General features: G+C 47.6%; 7 protein-coding genes across 7 annotated transcripts; 3 read left to right on the top strand and 4 right to left on the bottom strand.

Annotated features, from left to right (window-relative positions):
* Positions 1-1,114: 1,114 nt before the first annotated feature.
* DFJ58DRAFT_875780 (uncharacterized protein) lies at positions 1,115-2,439 on the top strand. Its single transcript, XM_041394430.1, has 2 exons — positions 1,115-1,943; positions 2,154-2,439. The coding sequence occupies exons 1-2, from the start codon at positions 1,328-1,330 to the stop codon at positions 2,384-2,386; spliced, it is 849 nt and encodes a 282-aa protein (XP_041235147.1). The 5' UTR covers positions 1,115-1,327; the 3' UTR covers positions 2,387-2,439.
* A 188-nt stretch (positions 2,440-2,627) lies between these two features.
* DFJ58DRAFT_289715 (MED6-domain-containing protein) lies at positions 2,628-4,340 on the top strand. Its single transcript, XM_041379690.1, has 6 exons — positions 2,628-2,827; positions 2,892-3,034; positions 3,091-3,182; positions 3,236-3,318; positions 3,368-3,839; positions 3,907-4,340. Exons 1-6 carry the CDS (start codon positions 2,756-2,758, stop codon positions 3,933-3,935), a joined length of 891 nt encoding a protein of 296 aa, XP_041235146.1. The 5' UTR covers positions 2,628-2,755; the 3' UTR covers positions 3,936-4,340.
* On the bottom strand, positions 4,250-5,131 carry DFJ58DRAFT_719718 (clathrin adaptor complex small chain-domain-containing protein; the record flags this gene model as incomplete). Its single annotated transcript, XM_041384673.1, has 5 exons — positions 4,250-4,398; positions 4,527-4,602; positions 4,661-4,732; positions 4,782-5,053; positions 5,110-5,131. The coding sequence occupies 5 exons, from the start codon at positions 5,129-5,131 to the stop codon at positions 4,250-4,252; spliced, it is 591 nt and encodes a 196-aa protein (XP_041235145.1).
* A 621-nt stretch (positions 5,132-5,752) lies between these two features.
* On the bottom strand, positions 5,753-8,898 carry DFJ58DRAFT_719717 (SGT1-domain-containing protein; the record flags this gene model as incomplete). Its single annotated transcript, XM_041384672.1, is given in 13 exon segments — positions 5,753-6,300; positions 6,351-6,515; positions 6,565-6,903; positions 6,928-6,956; positions 6,978-7,289; positions 7,338-7,501; positions 7,554-7,637; positions 7,695-7,713; positions 7,733-7,875; positions 7,925-8,066; positions 8,116-8,357; positions 8,430-8,517; positions 8,570-8,898. 13 exon segments carry the CDS (start codon positions 8,896-8,898, stop codon positions 5,753-5,755), a joined length of 2,604 nt encoding a protein of 867 aa, XP_041235144.1.
* Positions 8,899-9,038: 140 nt separating this feature from the next.
* DFJ58DRAFT_671918 (ATPase, V1 complex, subunit F) lies at positions 9,039-9,613 on the top strand (the record flags this gene model as incomplete). Its single annotated transcript, XM_041383000.1, has 5 exons — positions 9,039-9,089; positions 9,143-9,224; positions 9,276-9,358; positions 9,417-9,504; positions 9,561-9,613. Coding segments are annotated over 5 exons (357 nt in total), but the record flags the coding sequence as incomplete, so codon positions are not given.
* A 148-nt stretch (positions 9,614-9,761) lies between these two features.
* DFJ58DRAFT_719715 (uncharacterized protein) lies at positions 9,762-11,244 on the bottom strand (the record flags this gene model as incomplete). The annotated part of the gene is made up of 7 exons (XM_041384671.1): positions 9,762-9,853; positions 9,911-9,959; positions 10,009-10,053; positions 10,079-10,519; positions 10,623-10,738; positions 10,812-11,012; positions 11,211-11,244. 7 exons carry the CDS (start codon positions 11,242-11,244, stop codon positions 9,762-9,764), a joined length of 978 nt encoding a protein of 325 aa, XP_041235142.1.
* Positions 11,245-11,312: 68 nt separating this feature from the next.
* On the bottom strand, positions 11,313-12,110 carry DFJ58DRAFT_825843 (histone-fold-containing protein). Its single transcript, XM_041392182.1, has 4 exons — positions 11,949-12,110; positions 11,841-11,893; positions 11,629-11,766; positions 11,313-11,580 (listed from the first exon to the last, which is right to left on the bottom strand). The coding sequence occupies exons 1-4, from the start codon at positions 11,986-11,988 to the stop codon at positions 11,410-11,412; spliced, it is 402 nt and encodes a 133-aa protein (XP_041235141.1). The 5' UTR covers positions 11,989-12,110; the 3' UTR covers positions 11,313-11,409.
* Between the last annotated feature and the right edge of the window lie 2,198 nt (positions 12,111-14,308).

Genomic DNA, 14,308 nt, shown 5'->3' with positions numbered 1-14,308 from the left:
GTGTGGTAATGGTTGCGAAGCCTGCTGAAAGGAGGTCATCAAATGCCACCACATCAACCCAGTCCCGTGGTTGTGATTAAGGTCGGTCTTTGTGAGCTAAGTACGGAGCTTGGCAGGGAGTATTGACACGGGTCACCTCGAATGAGGTATGTTCTTCTTGCTTATCTGTGTGAGGTGTTCACGTCGCAATTCTTCGGCTCCTGCCAGTGAAAAAATGGCTATCCGGTTTGAAACGATATCTATCGAGTTTACAGGCCTGTTCATTTGCCACCTGTGGCGATTGCGCAGTCCTCGTTGCCACCTCCTTTACTAGTGGAGCTTAGCAATCCTATACCTGGCGAGATCCAGTGAGATTAGGGTCCTTGCTTCTCTCTCTTCGATTTACTCGTCTCGCTAGGTACGCTGTTGGTTTGCTTTATCGTTTCTCTTCTCACTCGATTTATTCGTCTCACTAGCAATCTATAATCATCCAATACTTCTCATGTCTAATCATGGAGAATTAACGACTCAAACCGTTTCGTCCTCTGACCCCTCTAATCTCAACTATGGGGAATTTGACCGGGGAACCATTAACCGATGCCTTAAGCTTGTTGAGGACTATCGAAACGGAAGTTCTTCCAAGATGTGACGGAGTACAAGTTCGAATTACAACACCCAAGTATATTTCCCCCACCCCATACAACAGAAAGCTTATGACGAGACTATGTCCAACATAGGGTCTACTAACCCCAAAGGACCCCACTCTGAAGTAAAGATAAAAATTCCAAGGGAGATGCACTCCTCGAAATTCAGACAGTCCTCCAAGCATGTATCGGAGAATCTGAAACCCTTACACAACTCGATTTCAAACCAGGCTTCCTCCACTATCTCGAACTTCTCGATCATGCCCATGACGATGATCAACTCCCGTCAGAACGAGTTCGAGCGGAAGATTCTGTTCCAGAACCCAGAGGTGTTGAAACTGAGCCTATTTTATTAAAAAAAATCCAAATTTTTGTCTTTGAGAGTATGACTCTATGTAGACAGTACTATCTAGTTATGGGGGCCCCTGTGCCCCCCCGCACTTCTAGATTAATGAATGCCCCGGTGTGAGGCTTGCCTCCATCCAGTCCGCCGTTCCCGACGCACGTTTTAGACATGCAATCTATCGAAGGAAAGGTGACTAAGAATATCGCGCGATGAAGTAACTGAGTAGGTAAAGATTGACTGGTCTCGTTATCGGTCGCAGAAGCGACCGGTACCGAGCCTATTGAGAAAGAGAAGACATTGCGTGAAAGATTGCGTCGACATAGTAATTCCGAAGAGGCAGAAAGTGAGTTTGCAGGAAATGAAGGAGACTATGTATTGTGAGGAAAGCAGCGTAAACTCACACCAGAACGTCTCCAATTCTATCCCTGGCTCCAGCCGAAGGAGTATCGATTTGTCTCCATACGGAAGGCAGATCAGCTTACCCTCGGGCCTCGATTGCTATGAAGAGTGGACGGAGGACCCCAAGTACTATCAGTGCCAAGTCACTAGTACCCCAGGATGTCCTAACTTCCCGTCCTCCCAATGGACCCTCCTTTTCGGGGGAAGAGCTCCAGACCTTGAGAAAATCTTATCGGGAGATTACTACACTACCATCGATCCTAAACAGATTCAAGAGCTCGGAAAAGGATTTGAAATAATCTTCTCCCAACTAACTACCACTCATCGCGTACGATCCTATGGAGACTGGAGCGTCGCTTCAGAGCTCTGGATTGATGTCTTGTCGTTCATCATGCCGTGGAAGGAGTTTGAGCTTCGTGATTACAGGCGGTATTTGTCCGGAATCTCCGCCTTGTTCACTTCAGCGTCCATTCCCGTATCATCGACTTCGATCGAGGCCCCCATAAACGCGGAGACTGCGGCTCTGTGGCAAAAGGGTCTAAATGATACCATAGCGCGAGGCCAGCGTTTTCGACGTATGCCAACCACCGGTTCGGACACTTTTGCAATATCTCACTCAACTCTGCTTCAAATCATATTTTGTCCAATCACATATCATTGTACACTTATGTCGAGAAATGATCGAGATCCTTGTTCAGGCGCAAACATCATGCATTATGTCCGCTTGTCACAATTGAGCCGAGTCTGCCGTAGCGGAGTTTCAGATCTTGCCTGAAAGGAGAAAGAGCAGGCAGATGCGGCAAAACAGGCGCAGAAGAAAGCTGAGAATGATGCTTGGACAGTGAAGATCAACCAAAATGCAGTCACAAAAGATTTCGACACTCCACTCTCCTCGTACAGGCTCAAGGTCGATTTTCTCACTGTCGCGCAAGCTCTCGAACTCGCTATCGAAATGGACGCAATTGCTTCACTGACCAAGACACACCTTCTTTTGTACCATACTATCCTAGCCATTTAAATAGTTCCTACAGCCCCTCATGATTTTGTACCAGTTCATAATGCACATTCAATAAAACCTTTTCAATTGTTTAACTTTTAGTTAGAATAATGAACGCTACGAGGCCCGTGCACTTAAATGGTGAACGGCGCTGATACTGAGCAGAGCTTGTTTTCGGCTGATGTGACATTGTGTGACTGTCCGAACCTGTCCGAAGTTGTGATTTAATAACCCCTCTATAGAATATCTGGCAGTTTTGTTCCCGTTTCTCACGCTCCTGGTCAAACTTGGGCTAACGCCATCCGAGTCAACGTTACCGACTGATTGAGAACAAGTAACGCGCCCCTGGACAAAAACCTTCTCTCTATTGCACTCAACTCACAGGTTGTGATGGATTTCAACGACCTTCATCCCTCAGACGATTACAGTCATAGATTTTTCATCTGGCACGAATGGATCCAGGTATTCGATTCGAACGCCACAAAGGTGTCAATATGCTTCCCATGCTCACGAGTGAACAAATCAGGCGAATGGTCCTCTCACTTCGGAGAACGTGTTTGATTATTTTGCTACGTCGATGTTTTATGACAAGCAGAGCAATAATCAGGTTTTGCGCATGCAGACTATGCACACGGGCGTACCCATATTAAACGAATCGGAAGAACTTAAGTGAGTTTCATTGATATTCAAAGCTCCTTTTGCATATCTTGTCACATAATTTATAGACGTTTCACCGGCATCGAGTTTACTCTTGTGCATGCGCAGCCACCTTCGCTATTTATTATTCACAAAAGAGAGCGGTCATCCCCTGAAGAAGGTACGTTGGATTTTGCTCGGTAGCTCCCAAATTTGAGCATGGAACTATAATAGTTCGCCCTCTTGCTGCTTATTTTATCATGAACAACCGGATCTATCGGTCTCCAGACGTCTACGGTGTTCTCTCCAACCGTTTGGTATTTTCCCACTCCTATACTAGATTCATTTCGACTGATTTTCTGGTAGCTTACTTCCCTATACGCTTTGCAGTCCTCTTTAGATATACTTCGCATCAACCGACCTGACTACACCCCTCGCACGGGATTTATCTGGCCAATTACGGAGCAAGTCATGTCTGATGATACTAGCAAGAAATGGGGTGCAGAGGATTCCACGACTGCTGTAGGCGAGACAGAGATCTCTCCGTCACAGTCGGAAAGTCAGAAACCCATAACGGCCAGCGGACCAAAAAAGCAACAGAACAACATGTTGATGTATAACGCAATGAGGTCTACTGCGTTACACTCAAAACTTTCCTTTTCTTCCTCTGCTTCTGTCAGAGATGGGGAGAGTGTTCCCCCCGAGTCCCTAGGGATACGCTCCTCAGCTACACCTGCACCTACAGTGACCAGAGCGGCGACCCCAGCCAGTGGTCCCACAACCCAAGACACACTTCCACCAAAGGGTGCGCCTGGTGCGGGTAAAAAGAAGAAAAAGCGTACGTGTCAACCGAAATTGGTGTTATTGCTCGCGCGTTTATAAGTGGATGTTATATCATAAATTAGGTACTTTGTTGGTTCCCGGAGCAAGTTAATGGCCTCCAAGGCTCCAACCTCTATGTATCACATCCCCATGCAGGTGACTGGCGTTTGTCGTGAGTGATGGCGTAGAATATCATCCTTCCCACAAGTCTGCGGACTTCATTACCACCAAGTGTTATCTTGTATCATCATATCATGGATATCTTACTGCCGATGCAAGAATAGGACAGATTAGGACCTGGAGCTACAATCGGCGTTGTAGTTGAATTAGGTGTTCTGGAAACCTACAATCTTTATTTAACACTGTAAAGTTTAAACCTAACATTGCCCCGCTACACGTGAAATTTGTTCCTAGCAGCTCATCAATTCATCGAGTGGCGACACCTGCCAGCCTATCAGTCAACCACCCCAGTGGAGTCTGCAGAGATCCGCTTCGCGGACCCCCGGCTCCGCTGCCTAGAGATAAAGGATTTGCCGATGCAAATGAGTTCCTTCTGGCCTTCGAAGCTAGTTTCACTACCAGGGATTCGTTAATATCAGGAGGAAATACTATCTTTATGCATGATCGTTCCAAATATAAACGTCAAGCTTGAAAACACATGACCGTCGTAACGGATGAGAGGAGCTGGAAAAGTTATACGGACCTGAGTTGCTGATTTCATCTCCATTGGTCTCCAAGACAAGACCGCCTTGTATGATTTCTGCAAGAATGTGATGCGCCTGCGCATTCGCAACATCGCTCATCAGAGGGCTTTCGTATGAAGCCCATGTAACTTACTTCATCGAAATGAAACACTAGGTCCAGTTCACAGACATTTTCAAAGTGCCGATCGAGCCCTTCCACAAACACCTAGAATAGTTTATCACAACGTGAGCACGGCTACTGAGGCGACATTCACCTGTATCAAGTCTAGTATGCCCAGTTCGCTTTCTGCACCATCGACGACAAAGACAAAATACAAAGTGGCGTAATTTCGGTAGACAACGCGCCATCTCTCGTCCGAGCCATCCTTGGGGCCAAGAAACGCTTCGAGCTCCGGTGCATCTAGAAAGTTGCAGAGTCCCGCAGGCCGGATGGATATGAGAGAGAATATCTTCTGTATCAATGTCTGAGAAGATTGGTGGAGGGGCGTGTAAAACTTGGTCAGCCTTGGAATGCCGGATGTGTTGACTGCAAAGCAGAACATGATGTCAGTGCAGAACGACATGGCTAGAGATCTCTCTAACAGATGAACACGGCATGAATCATGGTGACTGTTGTAGAGTACAGCAGAAAAACAGTAATGCGACGGTCCACGCCAACTTCCAGTTAATAGTTTGATTGCTAGTACTATTTAGTAGTAGTACCGGGTAACCTAGTATTGCGCAGCTACCTACACAGTAGTCACTTACATAAGTAGTGTGCAGCTAATTTTGACATTCACAGCGTAAATTCACAATGTGCCCTCTGAGAGGCCTCTCTGAGATCTCAGATTTACCAGTGTCAATTACCGTAAATTTACAAGGCTGTCGATTAACGTTATAACGCTAATTTACCGTGAATTTGAGTGAATTTGGGTGAATCACTGGATCCTACAGGTTCCAATGAGAAGGATCAAGTAGCGACTAGGACGAGCTTTTGACGTTTTCTTGATGGGCGCAGAAGCAGGCTGCGAGGCTTGTTTAACGTTGGAATCTGAAAGTGGTTAAGTAGCTTGCTAGTCACTGATAGTGTTAGTTCACACATGTACAAAGTACAAAGAACAGACATGCACCCATTTCTTTCAAGCCGCTCTGTCGCCGTTACAACTGCTGTAAGACACCATTGACATTTCCATAGATTTTCCTGTGCCTCAGTTCCCAACAGTCCGCGTGTAGGTGGTGCAGCAAATCATGAATCATCCCTTGGAAATGTCCATCCTGGCTGCAAGCGACCCGCAAGGTTTCCCACAGGTCCAGAAAGACCCGCTTGGCTCTTAAAACTTTCCAAGAAATTCTTGATTAGGTTGTAGTCCATCGGCACCTCTTCTTCGCCAGAGTCAGGTTCCTCCATATCTCCATCTCCGTATTCGAGCACGGCTTTGAGCTCGGCCTCCATTTGAGCTTCGATGTCTAGGTCCTCCTCACCGTCTTCATCTATTAACTTCGATTTAGATTTGCCTTTGCCGGGGGACATTTCAGGGTCGCCTGTGGGGAGGGTCGGAACCTTGTCCTTCCCTCTCTTCTTCTTCTGTGCTGTCTGGCGAGACTGGTTCAGTTCGGCATCCATAGCTTGCATGACAGCTTCAAAGGAATCCAGATTCGGATTCACATTCGGTCTCGGGCCAGGGACAGGTTGCCGACCCTGTGCTGGAGGCGCGGAAGAATCAGATTTATTGTTCGATGATCTTGTTGAGGTAGATGTTGTGTTCTCCGCCGTGATGCTAGTGGGAACAAAGGCTGTAAAAATGTTGATTAACAAGATCTTCCGCAGGTCAATTAGTAATCACCTCCTCGTCCTTTCCTATCCTTGATAATGTCTCCCCACTGTTGGTCAGATATTCCCAAAGCCTGCCTTGAAAACTCCAGGAACTCTGCTTCTTCCTCGTCCATGTTAACTTCAACATCGCCGACGACCTGCGGGCGGTCTTCCTCTGACTCGATATCTTCTTCATCTCCACCAGCGAGTGGATCAGAGTTAGATGATTCATCATCAGAATCGACACCCTCGTACTCGTCGCGCGGTTAGGATGGGTGGTCGTATAGACCGAGTGCGAGCTGGCGACGTAATTTCTAAAGCGGGTTCGGCGGCCGAAAATTGTGTTTTAACTGGATCGGTCTCCTCGACTGTTTCAGTCTCAATAGTAACTTTGGAGACACGCTGAGTGTTAAATGAAGCGGGCATCTGTCCATACTCGGCCTCAGAAAGGGCAGGCACAAGCTTCGCCATCGCTTCTTGGCGTGCAGCTTCGTCTGCAACTGGCTCATCCTCATCGTCTGAGTCCGAGAATTTCTCGTCACTGAAATTCTCTTCATCTTCTTCGTCTGCATCATCCTCGTCGCCTTCATCGCCTGAGAAAGCCTCACTAGAAACAGAAGATTTAGTTTCTGAAAGGCTCCGGTGTATGGATACTTACTCTTCAAACCTGGCACCCTCTACATCACCTTCTCCTTCGACAAACTTCTGCACCTTGGCTGCAAGGTCCTGCAATTTGTTTGCTTGTTCCTTGGCTACCCTTTCCTCTGCCTCATCACCTGTGGAATCAATATCCATCTCTTGAGTCTGCGGTTGGGAACGCGTCCGCTCCAGCATGTCATCAAAGTTGGCTGCATCCACGTTCATCCAGCCATCCGAGTCTTCAATCTCATCAGGCATCTCGGCAAGGTATTCCGGGGCGGCAGACAACGCTGAATTGAACAGCGCTGCGAATGAAGGACGAGTAGCGTCGCTGGCAAGACATCAGCATCAAGGCCAAAAGTGAAAATGAACGACTTACTCCTCTTGTCGAACCTGAATGAATGCATCAGCGGCTTTGTTTTCCAGTTCATTCCAAAGCTGCGAGTCTTCAACTTCACCCCGGAAGTAGCCGGTTGAAACCAGATTCGTGATATAGGCTTTATAGTCGGATGATCGGCGAAGTGCTTCTTTACGTGCTTCCGCCTAAGGCCACACGGTTAGTATGACGACGGAGGACTAAGTCAGGCATACATACCGATGACTCGAGCACCTCACTGGTCTTACTTGTGATGTCAGTACGACTCTTCGACTCTTGGTAGATCATTTCGAAACCGCAAGCCTGTCACGGTGTCTTTGTCAACGAACATATTCCAGAATGACGAATGTCTTGACTTGCCAGCTTCATACCTGTGTCTCTCCAACGCCAGACGTTACTTGCCCTCGCGCTCCTTAAAACAACCGAATATTTTTGGAGGGAAGAATTTTTGCCCAACAAGTTGGGCATAAGCTGGTCTTGTCAACTTGACTGTGGTAAGCACAACAGAGTGAGGAGGAAACCGCGTCATGCGATGGGCAGCCTGCAGAATAATCATCAGAACGATGTCGCGGAGAGTCAAATATACTGACTCGTAGTTGGACGGCATCACGCGTGTAGAATGTCTCGACAGGCTTTTGTACCAATGAAGGGTCGACGGATAAAGCGCGAGCAATGTCGAGCGGAAGATACGCTTTGGTGGTATGCACGTGGCTTTTGGTTGCTGCAGGATAGCTTTCCCGAGGATCAATAGCTCGTCACGTACACTAAAAGATATGCCTACCCAGAAGTACGCTGCCATACCGTATTCTCAACTGTACGGGGTGCACGCGTTTCGACAGTCGCATCGCGGACCAGCTTCAGTGCGTCATCGATGGCTAAATATTCGTCAAGGTCATCGCCAACAATGTCACCTTCGTCATCACTGTCTTTAGACCCAGGGAATTTGCGTCTTCGTTTTGGTTTACTGGGAGCAGATATGTGTTGGAGAGGTATGAGGTGCAAAATGCCACTGTATATCCAGACCTACAATGTAAGAGCACCAAGGACAAATTCAGTAAACTGTCTTACCATCTAAAGCACGGGAAGAGGGCGCACCCTATTCTCGGAGTTGGACGGTTTGACCCATGAAGGCAGGGCTTCGGCCGCCTCGATGAGGAGAAACTCCCCGTCAGAATCCATCACGCTAATACGCGCTGTTAGTCCCGAGATAAATCGCACTGAGATCAAAATCGGACCTGATAGCAAAATCCCACTTCTTGCTGATCTCCCGTAGGATCCAGACAACGCACCACTCGTCATCGATGGAGTCTCCGACGCGCATACGCCCTTCAAGCATCCACTTGTTATCCCTAGCTGCGGCAGAATCGATGTCTTTCGCGACTTTGACCTCGAAAGAGTCTCTGTGCCAGAGAAAATTTGGCAAAAGCTCGGAGACATATGCTTGTACGCATGCTGCGAGTGTCGTTGTAGATGATTTTTCTGCTAGTGCCGGAGGGGGATAAAGGGTGTACTGAATTGTGTCCTCTGAGATCGAAGGCGGGCGGTTGAAGATGTCCATCGCCATGGTAGATTATTGAAAAACGCTTGTTCGTGGAACCAGTGACTAGGGGAGACTTACTAGGATCGTCGGGACTGTGTTTGTCAGCGAAAGTAGCGACCCCGACTCGTTTCCTTTCTTGGTTCACCGAAGAGCACCAATGGACATCGACCACGGCCTTCAAGGACAGAAATCTCATAGCTGTCATAGGGGATGAGGTACGTTCTCCCTTCCTAGTTAGCATCGCTCAGAACTGGACTCGCGTTGGCAGGACTCGATAACGGGACTGCTTCTTGCAGGCATCGGCCACATCAACGAGCACCAGAGGAAGAACTTCCTCGTTGTAGACTCTAGTAAGGTCTTTGGCGTATTCCACGTCATTTCATACTCACGGATGAGTCCAGAAACACAAATATCCGCAATCGAAGCTGCGTTCCAGGAGTTTACCCAACGGAAGGACATCGCAATCATCCTCATTAACCAGCATGTGAGATCAAACCTCCCTTCAATTGTATCTTTGACCTCAATATGACGCGTACTCTTAGATAGCAGAGAAGATACGACCGACAGTGGACCGCTATCAAGAAGCATTCCCTACGTTGCTCGAGATACCTTCCAAGGACCATCCATACGGTGAGCACCGGACACGCCTACAGTCTCCATGTGCCCTGTACTAACATGCAATGCAGACCCTTCAAAAGATTCTGTATTGAAACGCGTCCAGAAGCTTTTCGGCGAGTAGAGAGCGTATGCTTTGCTACATTACTCGCATTGCTAGGGGTTGAATGTCCATATGTACCATATAATACAGATGTACATGGCAAGCAGAGTCTCAGCTGTACCTACGACCTTCTCCCTTACCTTCGAATTAGGTATTGGGGTGCAGTGATCTATGCCGAAGTGAATCGCATGATGGGCTCATTCTCCCGTACACCTGGTGCTCGTTCAATGAATACCCTCACTGGGTTCCGGGTTTCTGAATCTAAGATTGAAACGTTGGTGTTAGCGGAAGATAATAGGAATCAACAAAGTGACATACTTGGAAGGTCAATCAGGAGATACCGGAAGACGAAGTAGCCCTCGTCGTTCTGTGTTTCATATGAGTATTTGCGAAATATCCTTCGGAGAATTACATACCCGGACAAGATCAGCATGGACCTCTCCTTCTGTCCATGAAACGCCCTGAGTCTCCTCCACCCTCAGCTACGCTTCTGCGTCCCTTCAATCCTGAGAACAGTCCAGCAAAGCTCCACATGCCCTTCTCCTGTTTTCTTTCGTTCTCCTGGCTGTCATTAGTTGACAGTTGTGGGTGAGGTGCGGGCGATGGAGCGACATCGCCACTCAAGTATCTAAATGCACGTTTTGCAGATTGCCCGATCGACTCCAGCTTCTCCTTCGCAAGCGCTATGGTTTCATCTAGAGTCAGGGAACTCAGAGACTCAATGTATGAAGGGCCTGCTTCTTCATCGGCTTGCTGAGCTGATTTAGCGGAAGACGACCCTTGTACGTAGAAGTTTAGGAGCATGTGTTCTCGCCCTGAAGAATCTACAGCGACTTGGGATGAAACGTGCCTATGCCTGTGCCTCGGTCGTGTGGAGGAGGGTGGATTATTGTGGAATATAAGAGGTGCTCGCAGGTATTTTGCAACCTGTACATAGCAAAATCGATATTGTTTTGAACCCAAACTCGTAAGATTTCATGACATACCCGAGGAGATGAATTAATGCGGTCGCAGGCATCATTAAAAGGACGGTAGGCGAGTTCCTTGAGAACAACTCTGATGTAAGGGCATATATGAGCACGGCAGAAAGCCCGGCACCCAAAAGAATGACAGCAAGATTCGAAGTGCGCTGCGTTGTTCGAATCACTGTGAAAATAGATAGGATCAATCACAGTCCATTATGATAGATCTATAAGAAAATATGAGAATTCATGCGCACCCTTGCCACCGGTGCTCAGCTCGGACCACTGTTTTACTTTCTTTCCCTTGAGGGAGCCTTGAGATATTCCAAGCGTAAACGGCCCTACTGAGTCCTCTCGGTTCAGACGCGTCCCGCGCTGTTTCTGGTCAAGCGCGGAAGAAAGTAATGAAGATGCAGCGTCTTGGTGAGTCACAAACGACCTGCGACATAATCCAAATGCTTGGATTTGGTGACGGTGGCCATGTGAAAATAAGAAGATGTAGGTCGATGGCCGCGAACGAGTGCAAAGCGTATTGGCTTGACGTGCGAGCTTCGCTATGGAGGTCATGGTCAGGTTAACGTTCTAGACTGCATCCGAAAGCGCATTACCCAAAAATGGCCGGCGATCGGTCACCGCCTAATTTTGGCCAGGCAAACCCCTCGAATCCTTGAAGTTGTGCACGTCCGACATAATGTGCTGGTATTCCAGCCTGCATCGTCCGTATGGTTCTCACAGGTGTCTGAAATCTAAAGGAATAATTTTGGGCAGAAGAAAGAAAATTATCATTCATACAGAAGCTCAGAATCCCATTACAAAACAAATACAACGCTCTAAAATTATTACTCAGTCGCTAACTTATGATCGTTCTCCACGCAGGCGCCTAGCAAGCGCGAGGTCTTTAGGTTGGATGGTGACACGCTTGGCGTGAATAGCTGCGAGATTGGTATCTTCGAATAACGAGACGAGGTAAGCCTCAGCGGCTTCCTGGAGTGCCATGACAGCAGAGGATTGGAAGCGGAGATCGGTCTGGATGGCTCGGTTAATATATGGATGATAAAGAAAGACGGTGCTAACCTTGAAATCCTGTGCGATCTCACGCACAAGACGTTGGAATGGGAGCTTGCGGATGAGGAGCTCCGTAGACTTCTGGTAACGACGGATTTCACGGAGGGCGACGGTACCAGGGCGGAAGCGATGAGGCTTCTTGACACCCTCCGGCGGGGACCTGTCAAGGGATCGAACCAGTCAGCGAGGCATGGTGGAAAGACTTAGAAGGGTCGACTGACAGCGGCGGTCTTGCGAGCTGCCTTGGATGCGAGTTGTTTACGGGGGGCTTTGCCTGTTCAAGACAGTTAATGCTATGAGGTTTGGAGGATGAATACGAGAAAATATACCTCCGGTTGACTTGCGGGCGGTCTGCTTGGTACGGGCCATTGGAAAAGTTGCAAGGTGAGTGAGGTTGAAACTTGAGGTAAGTTGACAGTGAAGATGGGTGTTGTCCGCAAGCCACAAACTGAACGCGATCCCTTCTTATATATATATCGGTCCGTTTCGGCACGTGCACCTAGGTCAATCAACAATGATGATGAGGTTATATTTAGCCACAAGCGCGTCGCGTACATCCACGTGATTTCTGTGGACACCTATTGATTTGATTAATGTTTAAATTCAAGGCGTAGGACCAGAACAATAGACATCATCGACTACGAAGATCACGTTAAAATGAACTACAAAGGTCCGAATAATGATAATCGCATCTCTCGCTCAGAAGATACAGTGACCATGGCATCCAGTCATGTGGTATTTTTTCGTGAGGGGTAGTGGGACTCGGAATTGTCCCTGTAGATTCAGAACTATTGGTAGAGATGAGCTCGTGGCAAGGACGAACAGGAATAAGCTGAATTTGACGGCCTATATCTATCATCAACTACTTACTCCTACATATGTGCTAATGATACACGCGATCTTTAGTGGTACCAAATGTTACTAACCAACGCATGAATTCGTCAAGCCCGAGCTCGTTCCTTGCTGAGATCTGGTAAAAGCTAACATCCGAGGTGCCTCCCAAGAATGCATTTGTTGGTAAGTTGGGAGTAAGCATGATAGCGCTCACCAACGTCCTTTACGCCCAGGTCGAAGCTCTTTAGCTTAGTCAGTAGCTTTACAATTCAATAGAGGTAAACACCTGGGCTCGGTACTTCAGAAGTTCAAGTTACACAAAATTCTAAAACATCAAAGGCATCTCGATCTCAGGTTATCCATCGCATTTGAGAATGCCGTCACGCCTACATGATGATGGGCTCCTCTACTTCTAACCGGTCATGCACTCTTAACAATGTGTCATCCAAATCTTCATCTAGATCACCGTGACATGCATTCTACTGCAAGCCCCTGCTCCTCAAGGTACAGCCATGAGCCATTGTTGGAGATTCGCAAATTGGTATGTATAACTTTTAGAACATATACATATGGTTTTTTCATGGCTCCTGCAGCAATTTCAACTGTAACTTGAAGTCCCTCAATATCTTCAGAAACCAAAAATTGAATTCCCTGCAGCACAACTGTGAGATACCCGTAGGGAATGAAAGCGGTGGGTACCTTCCAATTTTTCTTGGTTGTTTCATTGTCCTATTCCTGATTCGATAAATGTTGTGGCCCCTTCTACCCACAATGATCCCGAAAAGACTGGCCAACATCATGTTCGTGCTTCTCGGATAGACATGTGAATGGAATAAGATACAGCATTGCCGACACCACCGGGAAGAATGGATCCCTGGCTACACTCATGCCTGATTTTAAAACTCGCCAAAAGGACGAAGCACCTTCTGCTGTATCTGGCAAGCGAAGGTTTCTCTGGTCCAGACCAATGCTCGCTTGGAAATGGAGGTGCCACCGCCCACAGGGCATGTATGTTTGGTATTCACAGATATCCGCAGTTCAGCCCAACTGTGAGACAAGAATCCTGCCATGCCGACAGTGATACACCTGCACAACAACCTGCTGTTACAACACCTTCTATATTGTGGTGGTTATATTGTCAGGACAGAAGGCGACGCATTTTATGTGCGCCTTTTCAACAACCCTTGCCGCGGTATGGTGGAGCGTTACTGCCCAGCTTCAACTTCTTCGTGTACCATTGTAGAGACTCGCGTTTCTGCAGGCACATATAGGCACATTTCGCACCTTTTCACAACTCATGACAATTGGCCTTCAATGCACGACTCGCACCATCAACTATATTCGACTTCTATCATGTCCCCTAGTCGTTTTACACATAACGCGCAGCTTTCCCACGAAACGCGCCATAGGCGCGGTACTTCCCACACAACGCGCAGCATTCCCACACGCGCACCTTGCGCGCTTTCTCGCGTTTAAGCGCCCTGCATTGCCTATCATCCAGGAACGTCCCTCTATGTCCATCCACCTCATTGGTACGTCATATGCCTTGCCTCGTGGTTTGTAACAAGCATTGCAGCATTATTACATGTCATTACGTATTCATAGCGCTTATTGCTCCTATCCCTTCCGCTTCCGATGCGATTTCCATAGTATAAAGTTGCTGACTTACTACACCATCATTATTACTCCCCTTTGCTGTACTTCCCTTGCTATTGGGTTTTACCTTAGAGTAGTAGTCACCACTTGGGCGCACTTTGTGTTTCCAATGGTTATCATTATCCGCCTATACTAGACCTTTATCCGCGCTCGTTATAACACTCGCTCTGCATTGCACTCGCTTTGCACATCCGCTTCC

Source organism: Suillus subalutaceus (genome assembly GCF_016647625.1).
Source record: "Suillus subalutaceus strain FC151 chromosome Unknown DFJ58scaffold_354, whole genome shotgun sequence".
Lineage (NCBI taxonomy): Eukaryota > Fungi > Basidiomycota > Agaricomycetes > Boletales > Suillaceae > Suillus > Suillus subalutaceus.
Note: the sequence above shows the minus strand (reverse complement) of the source record. Positions and strands in the feature narration are given on the sequence as shown.